Source organism: Thamnophis elegans, chromosome 3, assembly GCF_009769535.1.
Source record: "Thamnophis elegans isolate rThaEle1 chromosome 3, rThaEle1.pri, whole genome shotgun sequence".
In the NCBI taxonomy this organism is placed as follows: domain Eukaryota; kingdom Metazoa; phylum Chordata; class Lepidosauria; order Squamata; family Colubridae; genus Thamnophis; species Thamnophis elegans.
The window spans coordinates 86,675,325-86,693,645 of record NC_045543.1 but is presented as its reverse complement, the minus strand read 5'-3'; the positions used below and the strand labels follow the sequence as shown (position 1 = coordinate 86,693,645).

The window sequence follows — 18,321 nt, the reverse complement described above, 5'->3', positions numbered from 1 at the left end:
TAACACTGCAGAATTTGAAAAAGTAGTGAAAGTATAATATTATATCCTGTATATCTTTTCTTGACACTAGAACCAAACAAATGTATTCTTTCTGCTTAATCAAAGAACTTATCAGATCAGCCATTAATAAATCAACACATACTGAAACACTGGGAAATTAGATAGAAAGTACAATGTATTTATATCCTGTCTTTCTCACCAGAAAATTTCCTCAAAATGGTTTATGCAAAATTAAAACTTTTATTGAAAGTTTTACAAGAAGTTTAAAAACTAATATAAAGTAGAGGGGATAATATATCGAGTATAACTGAAACTTGATGTTTAAAACTCATTTATAATTTATCTACCATGTTTTTTTTTGGGGGGGGGGAATGACTTTTCTAAAAAAGAAAAAAAAATCATGAGACTAACCAAAGAAAATATATTTAGTTTTCACTGGCTGATATTCCCTGATTTAATTCACCAAGTGTATAGCTTATGAAAGAGATTAATATATAGACAGGATATAGCAGAATGTGCAGTATGTAAATTTAGCAAACAAAATAACTTTAGAATTTAACTTTCTTGAAAATCAATAAGGAAAGATCATGCATCCCAGCATGTTCTCTTACATGCTCATGGACTGCATAGTAACTGGTTATTTCATATAAGGTTGCTAAAAACTCTTAGAATTAGTACAATAGACTTGTTCTAATCTTTGGATTGGTGAGGAAGCAATGCAAATGAAACTGTAGTATAATTTTCATTAACTAAGCATTAACTATTTACTAGAAAACATGTGTATGCAAATATGTGCATTTTAATTTTCCTTCCTTCCTTCAAATATTGATAATCTAGTGGTTGGTCTTGAAATGGAAACAGAACCCCCAAAGTGGATAACAGTCAAAGATGGGGGGGGAAGTATGTTGGTAGAATAGACAACAAGACAAGAACAATGAAAAGTTCATAAGAAAACAAGTAGCAACTGAAATAAACATAAGGGAGGTGTCATTCAGATTCATGCTAATGAGACTGCTTTCATTAGCAGCAAAAGCACTCAGCATGAGTCATTTTCTAGTTGACAAAATATAATATTGTTGAGAAAGTAACTGAGAAGGTTCTTTGGTATCACCAATTTGATTTTTTAGATAGTATGATCTGGAATTAAGCCTTTGTAGATTATCTGGAAAAAGGCAGACTTGAATCATAAGTGAATTGTGACACTTAGAAATTGAACTTTCCTTTCAAATAAGGCATTTAGTGAAATCTTTGGGGATAATTAATATGTTAATTGCCAGTTCATTAGATACAACTGTATATGTAATAGAATTTTCCACCTTCTTTGTTCTATATTTAGGAGAGTTTTGGAATGCAGCCTCTTTCAACACTGAGGCCTCCTATCTCCATTTTCCCACTTTTCATGGAGAACTGAGTGCAGACATGTCCTTTTTCTTCAAAACTACAGCTTCTTCTGGTGTGCTTTTAGAGAATCTGGGAATCAGAGACTTCATAAGGATAGAACTACACTGTGAGTCATATTTAAACAGATTATTTTTATTGGCTTCTTTTAAACATGTATTTTACATATTTTGGCTATGCCAAAATATTGATTGCTAAAGCTGTCTGAAATTTTTTTAGCCTTACTAAAGGCTAAAGATGCAGTTATCCTAGATGAGGGCTTATAAGCACCGTATTACATGTACCTGCTCTTTTAATTACAAGATTTCAGTAATATCCTGCTTGTTCTCATGATTCCTATGGAAACATAGGGGCAAATGACTCTTCTTCAGATAGTGCAGGTTGTCCTCAACTTACAAGCACAATTGAGCCCAACATTTCAGTTGCAAAATGAATACATTTGTTAAATGAATTTTGCTTAATTTTATGATCTTTCTTGTCACTGTCATTAAGTGAACCACTGCAGTTGTTAAGTTTGTAACATGGTTGTTAAGTGAATCTCCCTTCCCCATTGGCTTTCCTTGTCAGAGGGTTGCAAAAAGGGATCACATGACCCTGGGACACTGCAACCTGTCATAAATATGAGGCAGTTGCCAAATGTATGAATTTTGATCACATGACCATGGGGATGCTGCAATGGTCGTAACTGAGAAAAACAGTCAGATGTCATTTTTTTCAATTGTCACTAAATGAACTGCGGTAAGTCGAGGACTACCCATAGCACGCTGTATTTGTAATACTGTGCAGTTTGAATGAATAACTTTTTGTGTTAAATGAAGCCAGCTCTTCCTAGAACTGATTGTATTACAGTATCAAATGATGCCTGTGGAGAGCCTTGTGTCTTAAAAAGGAAGAAGAAAATCCCATGTATATATAATAATTTCATCTTTAAGTATAAACATTCCTACATTGTATGAAAACTATATTATTATTTTAAGAGTAGTTGGAAAGAATTTATTCTCTACATTTATCTTTTGTTTTGTTTTATAAAACAGAATAATAGGAAATATCCAAGTGGGCCTTGCTTTGGAGTTCTTTCTTCACATATAGGCTTCAAAGACCAAACTTTAGTAGTCACTTCTATACAACTGTTTTCTTTATTTTTCCTGTTTTGAAATATAATCCTATATAACATTTATTCTGCTTTTCTGATAAGATGTAGTTTCAGACCATACCAGGGAAATATTTGAAAAGTTGATGCGAAAGACAGCACATCAACTTAGAAAACAGACCTCATTACTGGAAATTTGCTGACTGGCAGGGACTAGCATTGAGTATCTGTTCCACATGGTTACTGTCAAGGTTTTGAAAATGGAAAGCAGTCTGCCAATGCCACAGATTCAAGGTGTTGTTTTTTTAAGCTTCCAAACTCTAAAAGAAAGCAAAGATGGAAAATTTGCATAGATCAGAGAAAGTGTTAAACTAGAACCAGGGTGAATCATATATGATTGCACATCCACTAGCCTTAGATATTGTTATACACTTTTGAAAAGGGTGCTTTGCGTGCCAATTTGAGATGGGATATTATCTAAAGAGAATCCAGCTAGAACTCCTAAAGAAACAAATGTATTCTCTACACTTTACATTGAAAGTTTTGGATTTCTGGCAAGGTGGGGGGAGAGATGGGAGAAGATTTGACAAAATATCATAATTTTACTTCAAAAAGACCTCCTGTTCAATTATTCAGATACTTACTGTGGAATATGATAACTGATGGACTTTAGATCAAAGTGTCTTCACAATGTAGTAGAATAGAGGACACGAATTTGCTCTTTTTCTGATGTTTTGTTATATTAAATAACAACATAATTGCCTTGCCATCTGCTACATTGATGAGAACTGCTGTATAATACAGTGATGCAGTAGCCTCAGAGAATCATTAAATGAGGATATAATAGAGTATTGAGTTTCACACAGTTGAACTGGAATCTTAAGAATTATCAGACATGTATGGAGCATTGGTTGACCAAACTGAAGATGACCACATAGTAGAGAAATGGTGCTATTTCTTTCATAAAGTGTCAGAATGCACACAGTGCATAATGCAGGACCTGTCTGATGCTTTATTAACTTATCAAGGAGTAGGTCACTTATATTCCTGTATGCACCAAAACATAACAATGCTCCTTCTCCTGTTCTGGTGGCATCTCAAATAAGACTGCATCTGCAGAAGCTTTGAGTGCATTATTGTTAGGATTCCTGTTTTGTTGCAACAGAGAAAAAAATGGCTATTTTTTTTTAAAGATTACTTTTCTAATAGTGCCTGTTAAAATGTTTTGGTATTCAAAGGCATGGATCTTAAGGATCTATAAATCAGTCAAGATCTAATTTGAATTCAAGGAGTTAAATTCAATATGATTTTGATTCAATTTCATGATTATATTCAAAGATATATTTTGAGGGGTAATCTGCTTGCCTTTGAATTTTGTCTTTGAATTAACACAGATCCTGCCAGTGATTGTGAATCTTCTTAAAGCAAAATAGCCTAATGGTAGAATATCCTCTCTGCTAAGATAGGAAGTGTGTAGAGAGGATTGTACGCTTTTGATGTCAGATGAAGAAAACTTCAGATTTTTAGTTGAATATTATGTTGCTACTCTCTTTACTCACAATATCTATCAATTAACTGCTCCTTTGAATCACAATTAGCACCTAAACGAGCTTGACCTGTTTTTAACCTTTCTGATTGGCTTTCGTTATTTATTTATTTATTTATTTATTTAATTTTATTTTTTATTACATAGACAACATAACATAACAATAGAAAAAAAACAATGGGAAAAGGAGAGGAAAAAAAAACCCATCATCACATACAATATGTCATTTGATCACAGGTGCATCCCTACTACGTTTATACATCCCATATCTCTCTGTTGTATATTTAATAAACACCACAATAACCTAGGGTTTAAAAAAAATGGGGGGGGGAGACAAAAAAGACAAAAAAGAAAAAAAAACCATCATCACATGCAGCATGCCGTTTGGTTACAATTGTTTTAACCTCTACATCTTCAAATAATATTTACCATCTCAAATATTTCATCTAATATAACTAAAGGCCTTATTTTCATTCTACAATATATAGGCTTTCGTTATTTTGATAAGTTGATCTACACTGCCAGTTTCAGTTGTATTCATAAAGGATACATGCTAGACAAAGAATATAGGTCAGTTAAAATGTACAGCCTGATACATAAATATCAATTTCTGAATGCATTTGTTCTTTTAAGAGTCTATGCTCTTTTCATCAATAACAATAACAACAACTATTATTATTATTATTATTATTGTTGTTGTTGTTGTTGTTGTTGTTATTTGTGTAAAAATTATAATATTAAAACAGCAACAAACTGGTGGGAACATAAGCCTGAAAAAGTCAACAAAAATCAGATGGTCAAGATCTTGTGGAATTTTCGCATACAAACGGACAAAATACTGGCGCATAATACACCAGACATCACACTGGTTAAGAAAAATAAGGTTACAATCATAGACATCGCAATACCAGGTGATAGCAGGGTCGCCGAGAAGGAACAGGAAAAAATTGTGAAATACCAGGACTTAAAAATAGAAATTCAATGATTATGGCACAAACCAGCAGTGGTAATTCCAGTGGTAATCGGCACACTGGGTGCTATTCCAAAAGCACTGGAATTACATTTAAAACAGTTAAAAATTGACAAAATCACCATCATTCAAATGCAAAAAGCTGCACTGCTTGGATCTGCACGCATATTACGAAAATATGTTATGATGTCCTAGGCCCCTGGGTGGGGCCCGACTAGTAATCAATGCCAAATCCGGTGAAACAACTGGTCGCTGTGATACAATTCTGTTGTTGCAATAATAATAATTAATAATAAAAATAAATTTAAAATAAAATAATTTTAAATTTATCAGACTTGAACATTCTGATTCTACACACAAACTTTTGAATATGTACCACGCTTTACATCAATGAAGTGACATCGGCAGGTTATACCTGCCAAGAAAAATAGGAGAGAGGGGGCTATTGCAAATCTATCAAACTGTAGAAGAAGAAAAATGAAATTTGAATGATTATGTGGACCAAAGTACAGAAAAATGGCTGCAGGCTGTGAAAATGGAGAACAGCATAAAAACAGAAACAAAGACAGAATGTAAGGAAAAACAACTGGATGAAAGATTGAATAGATGAAAAACCAAAGCTTTGCATGGACAGCACTTGAAAAACATTGAAGGAAAATGTGATGACAACTTGACATGGACATGGCTTAAGATGGGAACTATCAAGAAAGAAACGGAAGGTTTAATAATGGCTGCTCAAGAACAAGCACTACAAACTAATGCAATGAAAGCGAAGATACAAAGATCTACTGACAACTCAAACTGCCTACTTTGCAATAACAAAGGCGAAACTGTTTCACATTTAATATGTGAATGGAGCAAAATTGCACAAACTGATTACAAAGCTAGACATGATCGAGTTGATAAATTAATCCACTAGTCATTATGTAAAAAATATGATTTATCTTTATCCAGAAAGTTATGGGAACATAAAGTGGAAAAAGTTATCGAAAATGAGAAGGTGAAGATTTTGTGGGACTTTCAAATACAAACGGATCCTCATTTGGAGCACAACATGGCAGATATCACAATTGTAGAGGGTCAAAGTATACAGTTTATTGATATCGCTGTTCCAGGACATGCCAGAGTTGAAGAAAAATAACTAGAAATAACTAGAAAAAATAATGAAATATTGCGACCTGGCCATCGAAACTACACGGCTATGGATGAAGCATGTAACCCATTGTCATCGGGGCACTTGGCACCATGTCCAAGAATTTTACAAGATACATCAACAAATTGCAGCTTCCTGCAATAACACCAGCGGAACTGCAAAAAACTGTGCTACTCGGAACATCTTATATTTTAAAAAGATACTTGGTTGATACCTAGGATGCTGGTAGCAAACTGTATCAACCATTAGCACCAGTCACTAGTATTTGTAATGTATTTTTGAATGTTCAGTTGGCTGAGTTTTATGTTTAATGAATAAAGTATATAATAGGATGATTCTTATGCAGTGTTCAAGGTTATAGGTTATCTTCATAGTCCCATCTCCAAAGACAGAGCCAAGAAAAAGAAAAGGAAGTAGAAGGGAGCAATAGACATCATCTGTAGGTTCAAACAGTTGGTAAAAGTGCCAGAAGCTTATAGGAAATTGCAAGTGTCACTGTACATTGTACAGGTATATATCTATCTACATATTGATATATTTTATCTTCCAGGCATTTTAAAAGCATTAGTTTATTGGGTGTTTTAAGAGAACGTTCAATTTTAGAAAAGGTTAAAAAATGCTAATTATCTTTTTTTTTATTTTCTTAATTTAAGAAACAGATTATTTCATTGACCCAGGAATATATATTAGATATGTAATTGACTATTTCCATGAGAATCTTGACTGAAGGTTTGTACATTTTTAGTCTCTTGTTAATTTATCAAACCTATCAGAGGATCCTTGCTCATTGGGAGTCCTGCCTTCAGTTAATGATGGCCCAACATATTTCATTTTATTATTTTGTTATCTAAAGCTGTTTTGTTTTAAGCACCAAACAGGACTACTGATTTTTATGCAGAGTCAATAACTGATTTCAGGAAAGAGCTCTGCTTCCAAAATGATTGGAAAATAAGTTCCCTTAATTGTGACATAAGAGCAAAATTCAATTGACTGGTTCTCATCAATGTAGCAAACTCTGAATATAAATGACTTTAGTACTTCATGCTAGGTTATTCATTTCAATTATATTCATCAGGTATACGTGCAGCACTTCAAATATATACAATCTGCTACTTAACATCATTCATTCATTCAAACAATCAATCATTCATTCATTTTAGAAGTATATTTTTCACAAAACTTATTCTTGAAAAACAAATATATTTTGATTACCTCTTAGAAGTATCCTTTTCCATATAATACTGCTCAAACACGAGATGAATTAACAGTCTACACAGTGAGTGATTCCATTGAATAGAAAAGTATATTTGTGTTGAGAAGATCAATTTTGTGACTAGATCTGATTATATCTAAATTCATGTCCTGTCTTCCTAACTGGAAGCCCTTGAAGCAACTAATATCTTTTGCCTCAAAAGCAATACAGCAGATTCCAGTATATAGCTTGCATCCAAATGTTAGACTGTCATAGTTTTAATGTCCATAATAGTCAATAAATGGTCTGAATAATTCCATTTATAAATGTATGTATAATTAAACAAATGATTTTTTCACATAAATTTACACTAGAATTTAACTTTCAGTTAACTCCTGTTTCAGACAATGGTAGGATATTTACACAATTTCTTTTAGCTAAGAGATAATTCACTCGGTTGTTTTTTAGCATAAACTTACATAAACTTACACCCCAAAATTGTAATCAACAAACCTGCATTTTCTAGGTTGTATTATCGAGGTTCAATTTCAACATATCTAAATTGTAAATTTTTCAGATTTTTGCCTAATGTGGACATAATATGAAAAAGGCTGAGATTTATGGTCCCACAGTTCCTATGCAACTGAACTACTACAACAGCAGAACATAATATTACATAACAGGAGTATACTTTCCTTATCACTTTGCCTGCTATGGGTACTGATTCCATGACCTTCATCAGAGTGTCTCTGATGGCATCACTAGTGGTGAGAGGGTGAAAAGGGAGAAGTTCCAGCACACAGAGATACAAAATGGATCTCGTTGAGATCCAAAGTTATGACTCTAAACATTTCCAGAACAACCTACTATAAGACATTTGTATGGGAGAGAAAAACATACACAGACATCTTTCTCTCTCTAGGTCCTGGCCTAGAAACCAAGAGATGGTGAGTCTATATTGCCTTAGACAGATGGGGGACTTTTGGTCTCTCTCTCTCTCTCTTTCTCTCTCTCTCACACACACACACACATTCTCTTCTGATACAAGAAAATATTTATAGCTCAGGGTTGAACTGTGGGGTCGTTGGTGCTCTCTGAACTTGGTGGTGTTCTTGCATTACCAAACTAGGTAGCATCATCAGTTCACCAAATATGTAAGAAGTCCCTATCCTTCTTTTAAATAAAAGTATTTCTTCTAAAAAATAGGATTGTATTGACAAAACTTCCAAGGGACATGGGAGTGATATAGTGATTTTTCCATATTTAGGCCAAATAGCATTTTAAAAATGGTTGTAATTGAATATAAATATTTGCTGAGTTCTAGAAATTTTGTATGACAACATCTACAGTGAGTTTGCCTGTGCCAAGTTGCTGGATTGTCTATTTTAACTGATGTGAATTTTCACTTTTACTTTAGTTCAGATATACGTTGGGAATTGAATAAGTACAAGTTGTATGAGTAGATAAGAACCTTTTACAAAACAATATTGAATTTTTTTTAAATTGGAAGCATTTATGACCAAATATGAAAATATTTGGAATCTATAGTTAATATTTAAATTATACTCCATGCTCTTGAAATAATTACAGATGGGTTGAAATTGTTAATAAAACTATGAAACAGAAAGTAAGTTTAATACCAGTCCAATACAATATTTCAAATATACTATTTTATTTGTAGCAATTTGAATCACTGTACATATTTATACTTCAGAAAACAAATTATAATTAATATTCATGGGCATTATTTCTACTGTAACTTTATACCTAAATTTTTATTGAGTTTTAACAAAGTATTATTCTTAGCATCTATCCAATAAGAACATCAAAGTAGAAGTATAAAGTCATATTTACAATAAACTGTGCTTGCCATTCTAAAGTGTCTTAGTTATTTTTAACTTTCATAGCACCTCTTGAAGTGACATTTTCATTTGATGTGGGAAATGGGCCTAATGAAATCACAGTGCAGTCACCTATTCCCTTAAATGACAACCAGTGGCACTATGTGAAGGCTGAAAGAAACATCAAAGAGGCGTCTCTGCAAGTAGACCAGCTTCCTCAAAGGACTTATTCAGCTCCATCTGATGGACATATCCGTTTGCAGCTCAACAGCCAACTCTTTGTTGGTAAGTCTACCTTTACAGAATGATTTTATGTGTTTACATGGATACAATCCATAGCTATTGACTTTTTAAAGGGAAAAAATAGATTAATGTGTTTTAGGCCATATAAAGCAACTTACATAGTGCCTGCAAATATGTCATAATTGAAAGTGGTTTCTATTTTAAGATGAAATGAATGGAATGGAAAGTAGCTCTATATACAGGTGAAATGTCAACTATACTTCATTGATTTAATTCATATTTTAGTAGCTATATGGAAATATGCCATTCCAAAACAGTAGAGGTTTAATAAAGGAGAATATTTGTAGCTCAGGGTTGACATGAAGATCCTTGGTGCCTTTTATTTATTTATTTATTTATTTATTTGTTTGTTTGTTTGTTTGTTTGTTTGTTTGTTTGCCAAACATATACAAGATAGCAGATATAAGTATGAACATGGACATGAACAAAGGAAATGAATCAGTGGTGGGATTCAGCCAGTTCGCACCTATTCGGGAGAACCGGTTGGTAACTTTCTAAGCAGTTCGGAGAACCGGCTGTTGGAAGAAATCTTTTGGTTTTTTCCCCACTTTACAGGGCTAATCCTGTAAGGAAGGCAGGAAGGAAACATTCTGGTGTTGTTTCTAGCCTAACCTTTATTGCTCTACTTACAGAAACTGCCTCTCCAGTTAACCTTATTACCATTGCAACAACTAAGGCAAAGTGCTCATCAACCTGAGTAACATTGACTTGGCCACACCCACATGATCACATGACCACTGAGCCCCGCCTACCCATCTGGTCATTAAGGCAGAGAACTGGTTGGTAAATTATTTGAATCCCACCACTGAAATGAATACAAATAAATGGGGACAGTAGGACAGGGACGATAGGCACGCTGGTGCGCTTATGCACGCCTCCTTCACAGACCTCTTAGGAATGGGGTGAGGTCCACAGTAGACAGTTTAAGGTTGAAGCTGTGAGGGTTTGAGGATGTAACAACAGAGTTGACCATTCTGTTGCTGAAGTCATATTTTCTGCAATCGAGTTTGGAGCAGTTTACTTTGAGTTTGTATTGATTGTTTACCTGTGTATTATTGTGGTTGAAGCTGAAGTAGTCATTGACAGGTAGGACGTTGTAGCAGACAATTTTTTGTACTATGCTTAGGTCTGACCCCAGATGGCACAGTTCCAGATTGTCCAAGCCCAAAATTTCAAACCTAGTGGCATAAGGGATTCTATTGCAGAAGAGTGGAGTACTCTTCTCATGAAATGCCTCTGGATCCACTCAATCATATTAACATCTGATATACAATGTGGATTCCAGGCAGACAATCTCTTTTCAAGAATTGGTCTGGCAAAGGTTTTGTATGCCATAGTTAGCAGTACTATGTTACTGGAGAAAAAGCTTTGCAAAATTAGGTTAACAACTCTTAATGTCTTTTTGGCAATGCTGTTACAGTGAATTCTGGGGCTTAGGCCATTTGAGGTGATTACTCCTAAGTCCTTGACAGAGTGAGGGTCATTCACGAGGTAGATGTATTTAGTGTTCTGATTTATTTTGTTTGCCAATTTGTAAGACAGAGCATTTTTTAACTGAGATTTAAAGTTGCCAAATGCGTGACAATTCTGACACATAGTCGAGGTCACTTTGTAGGGCAGCATCATTGTCGGTGGGGTTCTGAGCTTGCTTGTTTTGTTTTGTTTTGCATACATTTCATTATTCAAAATGTACCTCGTTTGGGTAATGAAATGTCTGCAAAAAAACAAGCAAACTCACAGAGCACCAAGGACCCCTCATTTCAACCCTGAACTACTAATATTCTTCTTTATTACAGAAATCTGACCTAGCTGAGGGTTTGGAAGTAGACAAGGTACTACTGCCTGTTCAGGCAAAAATGACTCCAAATGAAAACCACAAGAGTCTTTTTCCCTGAAAATGAGACTTTATTTTGTAACCAATGTATAAGGAAATAACTATAAAATGATTTTATGATGACACCCATTGTGTGCAAAATGTATTAGCCAAACTAATGGTATTAATGCTGTAAGGAATAAATACAAAATGTAAAGTAACACAAACTTTTATTAACCAAACAGAGAAAATTCCCTTTATGATAGAATGCATTATTTGGTCCAAGATCTTTAGTACCTACATCTGACAATAAAAAGGCAGCTTTTTGATAGGTACTTCTTGCTTTTAACAGAAGGTCCTGCTCTTTTGTCACATTCTCTACTGTTTGGAAAGAATTGAAATATTAGTATGTTGCCATTAGTTTGTTGTCTCCAATATCTTCAAATATCTATGGAATTATTCTTTGAGAAGCTTGATGATGGTGAGGCAGAAAAGAAAAGCCTTCGTTGTAGATTATAAAAGCTCTGTGCTTATACAGATAGGGCTTCATGGGTCATAAAATACACCTTGAACTGGGAACTGTTAACCAATGAAAATGTAAGAAACTTGCACACCTATAATCAGCTTTAATTCATATTTTGCTGCAGCATTTTGAGTTAGATCAGTGGTTCCCAACCTTTTTGGGGGCATCTCCCATCTAAGCATCTCTAAAATCCTGATGCCCCTCCCCTTTAACATATAATTCTTATTTTATTCAAAAAGTGAACTCTACTTACGTTTAGGAAGCTTAAAAGGCCATTAACTTGCTTTAAGCAAGGTTCAAGTTGCCCCCATTAAAAATCAAATCCCCCCCTCCTTGGTGTGTGGTCTTCACGTTTGGAATCACTGGGTTAGATGAAACTGCTAAATATATTTCAGGAACAGACCCAAATCTTTAGGAATTGTACATTTGCTTTATTTGCATAAGGAAAATTGACAATGCACCAGAGGGTGCCTTTGCATTTAGAACTAAACTTTAAAATGTACCAAAGATGCAAACTTGAATCATGGAAGGTAAAGTTATCATCCAAAAGAGTTGAATATCCATTTTCTGAAATCCCTTTTAATTTTAAAGAATACTTTTGCCTTTGGATTAATCTTCTATTTTTATTTTTGTCTTTGAACACTTGCTAACAGTACAAAAATACCCTTGTCTGTTAATTTGGGTTGGTGAGATCTTTGGCGCATAATTTATGGATTTCTTAAAGAATGAGAGACACACAAGTGCAATAAAGAAGCAAGTTTGCAAGTTCTTAACAACTACCCATCTGTCAATATAACTCTCACCTTTCATTATGAGAACAGAAATAATTGATCACACAAACAGCAGGAAAACCATACATTCAAAAATCTGGGCCATCAACAGATCAGATTAGTGGAGGTACATATGACCTACTACCCAATCAGGACACACATAGCAAGGAAGTGAAATCAAAATAAAAGCAATACCATTTCTAGCCACCAATCAGTTGATGCTTTTCAAAAAATCTCCAATCCTCTCTAACTTAAAAACTTAAGACTATAAATATTCCAAGCCAATTATGGATGGGAGGGCGATTTGGCTGCCTCATCACCCCATTGATTGCCAGGGTTGATTCGGCTGATCTGGCTGCTAGGCGGGTGTCCCCTTCCTCCCTCACCACTCCATGTGCCTCCCTCCCGAAGCTGCGCGCTCGGTGGAAGAGGACAAACATTCCAGATAGAAGGAGTTTACTGATCTTTGGTCAAGGGTATACGATAGCTAGAACCTCCAAAACAAGCTCAAAGTCCAAGGCAATTATCATTTTTTAACTGTTGTGCTGTGAAAGCCTGACTCCAATATAGGGTTAAGACTCTCTAGAAAAACCGATTAATATTCAGTATTGAGCTCCCAAAGTCCAATATACCCTCTCTGACTATGATGTAGAAGGACTTGTTAACCCACATAAATGAGTATTAAGTAAGTGAACTGGGTTTCTCAGTGTAGTACCAAGTAGAAAATTGCAAACTATATTGGTGTTGTTATTAGAGTGTGAAGCTTTCATCACACTGAAAGCTTTAAGAAAAGAAGTGTTTTGTCACAATAAAAAAAAATGAAAGCAGAGAAAATAAGTAAAGAAGAAAGTCAATGTTCCAAGCCTAGGGCAAGCATTTTTTTCTCCCACATCAAAGATTCTGCTATCATTTGAAGGGCATGTCAAGACCCCTTTCTGGCAAGATTACCTAATACATACCTTATACCCTTTTGCTATACATGCCATTTTTTTTTACCAAGATCCAGCTATCAGATTGTTATTGGGAAGAATTGAAGGGAAAGTCAGTATAATCTTAACTTGAAAAGATACCTTGACTCTTTTAAATATTTGTATTTTATTTTATTTATTTTTTATTCCCTATTACTGGGATCCTGTAAAGTATTATTGGAGGCATTTTTTTTCAATTTGGTATTCCAGCCAGACTGTTTTCAATATATATGAGAACACAAAGTTCAGTTTTTCATAGGAATCATTCCCTTCAATCAGCCTGTTGATCTGTTTGCTTAACCATAGTATTAATCTAACTTTGAAACAAATTAGGTGTATGTTTAGAAGTGGAGAGCAAATCATGTAATATCACTTTCAGCGAGCTGATTTCTCATTTTTGGGAATACACAAATTGGGGTTGCAAACAGAACCATTCAAAAGCATAATCCACTCCAGAGATAACAATCTCTTTCCTAGGGATCCTGATCCTGACAGGTACATAACTCTATTTCCCACTTTCCCATTGAAAGAAAGGAGCATACACAAAATAAATGTTTAGAGAAAGAGAGATGTTTTGACTGCTTGGCAAATAGGAAGTATTTATCTGTTGCTGCCTATCTATTCAAAATGAGAAAGTGGGAAATAATTGAAAAGATGGGCAAGGAAAATAGTATAACTTCCTGCAAAATTGAATTGAAAATCTGAATTTTAATTAAGTTCACTTGCACAGGGTGGCAGAAATAGTCACCTTGTTCTTCAGTGTTTCTATCAGGCCTCACTTGGAGTATTGTGCTCTGTTATGCATACCACGTAACAGGAAGGACATTGGTAAACTGAAGCAAGTTGAGAGAAGGGCTACCAAGATGCTGAAACTCTTGCAAGGAACAGTTAAAAGACCTACTGTAGATATTTTGGTTTTCAGAAAAGAAGGTTGAACGAGGGAGGAGGGATGAGAGCTGTCTTCAAATCTCTGAAGGGCTGTTATGTTGTAGATACTTCAGATTTATTCTCAATAACTCCAGAAGGTGAGACTAGAAGTAATGGGATGAAACTTCAAAAATGTAGATATAGATAAAACATTATGAAGACCTTTTTGACAGTAAGAGCTGTCAATCAATGGGATAGGTTATTGCATGAGGTGGTTTCTTCCCCTTTCCTTAAGTTTTTGAAACAGGATAGTCATCTATCAAGGATGATATAGAGAACGGATTTGGATCTGATGATTTCTTAGATCTCTTCCAACTTTATGATTCAAAGAATAAAGGGGTAAAGACTGGAATAGGTGTATTGTTGAGTTAGGGAATGGCTTTTGCCTTTCCTACATACTTATGCATGATATAGGACAGCTATACATAGAGGTGGATCTTCCACATTGTTTATCATAAACAGACATGGCAAAAACAAAACTCTAGAAATACATATTCTTCTGTTTGAATATGCATGTAATTGTTCTGTTTTCAGCCCTAGAGTAAAAGTGCTTGGGAGAAAGATAAATGGCAAGAGGTAAAAATATATTGGAAGTATGATGGATACATGATTTGGAATGCAGATTGTACTTGCTGGCTATACTATGATCTTCAGTGAGAATGTTGTATCTGTGTTTGATGACTGATAAAACAGTCAGGAAAATAGCAAAATAAATAAATAGATGTAGAAGGAAAACCAGACAATAAGTTTATGAGGAAAACTATCTTTGTTTTGTAAGTTAGAAATGTTTACTATATTTTGTATTTTTTTTTACTGTTTCAACCGCTAAGTCACTGAAATGTAGTAGAAACTTTCAAAGACCCCTGAGAACATCATTCTTTGGAAAAGTTTAGGAACTTGTACCTAGAAGACTACTTTGTTTTCCCAAAAATAAGACTCAACTGGAAAATAAGGATGTTTGTAATATAAGCCCTACCCCAAATAAGCCCCAGTTAAGATTGTAAGCCGGACAGTTGCATTTAGTACTGTGTTTCCCTGAAAATAAGACCGAACTGGAAAATAAGCCATAATATATCTTTTGGAGCAAAAATTAATATAAGACCCAGTCTTATTTTTGGGAAAACACGGCATTGGACCAATGCTGTAAGCAGTTCTGTTTGCATCTACTCAAATCCTCATTTTTATGATTTTGTATAGTGTTACCATAATGAAATAGACAAGTCTGGTTTATTCCGAAATATTACTTTTAATGTCTTGACTGATTACCATTGAGGCTAAGCCTAATTTAGCAACATCATACATAAAGTAATTTGGGAATATGTTTAATCATAATCAAATCAAAAGGAAAAGAGCTTTTGTGCTTATGGTGTCCTCTGAAAACAGCTGGGTATATATCTCTGTGTGCCCTTAATTAGAGAAATAACTATTACTATAAGAATGTGATTTTGATAATAAGAACATCTGGATATTAAATGGATTATTTTGGGTGATATTCAACTTTGCGTTTTAATGTGATTTTTTTATAACTCCAGTATTGAGAAATAAGTCTAGTTTTCTTTTATAGGCCAAACTGCTATCAAGACAATGCTTTATGCATGTTTTTTCCTTAAATTTTAGTATTTTTGGTAATTTTTCAAACCTTAATTCATTTTTTTTTTAATTTCACTAAAGTTTCTTGCCTATGAGAGAAGAGTGGTAGTAATACTGCACTGGAATGTAAATTTATTAAGTAATAACACAAAATGAATACAGTGCAGTCTCTATATGGGCATAAGGCTTGCATCAATGCATAATGGAAAAGTAATCAAAATATTATGTAATAATTACAACTGCAAATATTTGTGGATGTATTAATTATTTGTAACTGAATGGAAGAAAAGATTGTTATTCACCAGGTACATACCTTGTTCGTGTACATTTGAAACAGCTTTTTTTTTCTTTAAAAAAAAAGAAATCAATAATTTCCTGTTGCTAATCTTAGAGGACTGTTTGGGGTTCAATAGTTAGCTTCCAGTAACTAAAATTAATAATTAATTTTTTTTCTGATCTTGACAACTAGGTAGAAGGATCTCTTTGCTTATTTATTTATTGTCTTACCTTCCACCTCTTGTAGACAGTTTTTTGAAACTGGATTTTGAAACTGCCGTTTCCTGGAAGAACCAGAATAGTATAAATATTTATTTTCTTAAAGCTTGTGAGAGCATCAAAGTGATGTAAAGCAAGCAGGAGCTATAATAAACTTTAAGGTGAATGTGTCAATATAATTAATTTCTCATGGGTGAATCAGGTATCATGATAATGGGTCTAAAATGCTTGTGCAAATTTCTGCATAGTCAAAATATATTTCCTAGGGGTGTTTTTTTTTCACTGCACCGTTTACTATTTATCATGTTTATAAAAAGTAAGATTGGAAAGCCATCTGGGTGAACTTGGGCTACTCATTCTCTCTTAGCTCAACTCATCTGATAGGGTTGTTGTTGTGGGGAAAATTGGTTGAGGAAGGAGTGTTAAATATGTTTGTCACCTTGAGTTATTTATAAAAAGAATAAAGGCAGGTTAAAAATCTAAAAAATGAAGGTGATGTCAAGGTAATTTTCCTGATAAAATTTGGTCGAAACTTTTAATACAGTTATTCCTTTTTGCTGTCATCAGTAATGTTGTAGCATCATTTTTTTTCACTCCTTTCTAATCTATTTTGTATTACCAATTCTTAGGTAAACAATATTGATTATTTGCATTTTCAATTCCATTTTCCTTTTATATATGCTTAATTATTTCATTGGTGGGTTTTTTTTTTACATTGGAATATTTTTTTTTTGACACTTTCCATAAAATACTGAATATGTCACTGATTTGTATTACTTATATTTTGAGAATGTCCCAAGGGACTGGTGGAATTTTGTGAAACTGATTTCTGGAAAATATAGGAAGGTCAGGAAAGAATAGTAAGACTCAAGCTTGCATTGAATGAACATAGATACCATTAAATAAAGCCCATTGTAATCTTTTATTTTGAGAAATATTATTTGTTTCCTTCTATGCCATTTTCTTAATGTTTTGTTGAGGGAAAAAATGTGTGTCAGTGGCTTAATCAGCTCCAGCAGTTCAAATCCAAGCACTGTGTAGCAGGGTGAGCTTCTGTTAGTCACCTCAGCTTCTATGCACTTCACAATTTGAAAGAATGTTCTATGCAAGTAGATAGGTAGGTACCACTTTGGTAGGGAAATAAGCTGGTGTTTTTGAAAGAAGTCAGATTCCTGACGGCTCTGGTTCCCGGTTGCCCTGCCTGTTTGTGGGGCAGTTCCAGGAAGGGAGGAGGCCATGGGTGCAGGAAAAGCCACTTGTCTTTCTCTCTGATGCAAAGTCAGCTCGCCCTCCTGAAGGAGGAAGTATGCAAGTGTGTCCTGTGGTACAGTACATTTGGCAAGCAAAATTACTATTTTGCAATAGCATTGTGGTCTCCTGGCTACTGCAAACATGCAATATGATAATAATAACAATAACAATAATTTATATTGCAATATCGGATGGTGCATGAATTAAAGAGAAACAGCTAGAAAAAATAATGAAATATCATGATTTGCAAATTGAAGTTGAGTATTGTGGAGGAAGAAATCAAGGGTTGTACTAATAGTAAATTGGGCCCTTGGAGCAATGAGCCAAGGTGGCGCAGTGGTTAAATGCAGCACTGCAGGCTACTGCTAGATCAGCAGGTCAGCGGTTCAAATCTCACCGGCTCAGGGTTGACTCAGCCTTCCATCCTTCCGAGGTGGGTAAAATGAGGACCCGGATTGTTGGGGGCAATATGCTGACTCTCTGTAAACCGC

At 34.5% G+C, this 18,321-nt stretch overlaps 1 protein-coding gene across 1 annotated transcript in view; it reads left to right on the top strand.

The window, feature by feature from the left end:
• The window catches only part of LOC116506124 (contactin-associated protein-like 4), a 282,199-nt gene that overhangs the window by 244,380 nt on the left and 19,498 nt on the right, over positions 1–18,321 (top strand). Inside the window, exons 16-17 of the mRNA XM_032213774.1 lie at positions 1,337–1,507; positions 9,257–9,475. Coding sequence (XP_032069665.1) covers positions 1,337–1,507; positions 9,257–9,475 — 390 coding nt within the window. The remainder of the gene's footprint in view (positions 1–1,336; positions 1,508–9,256; positions 9,476–18,321) is intronic.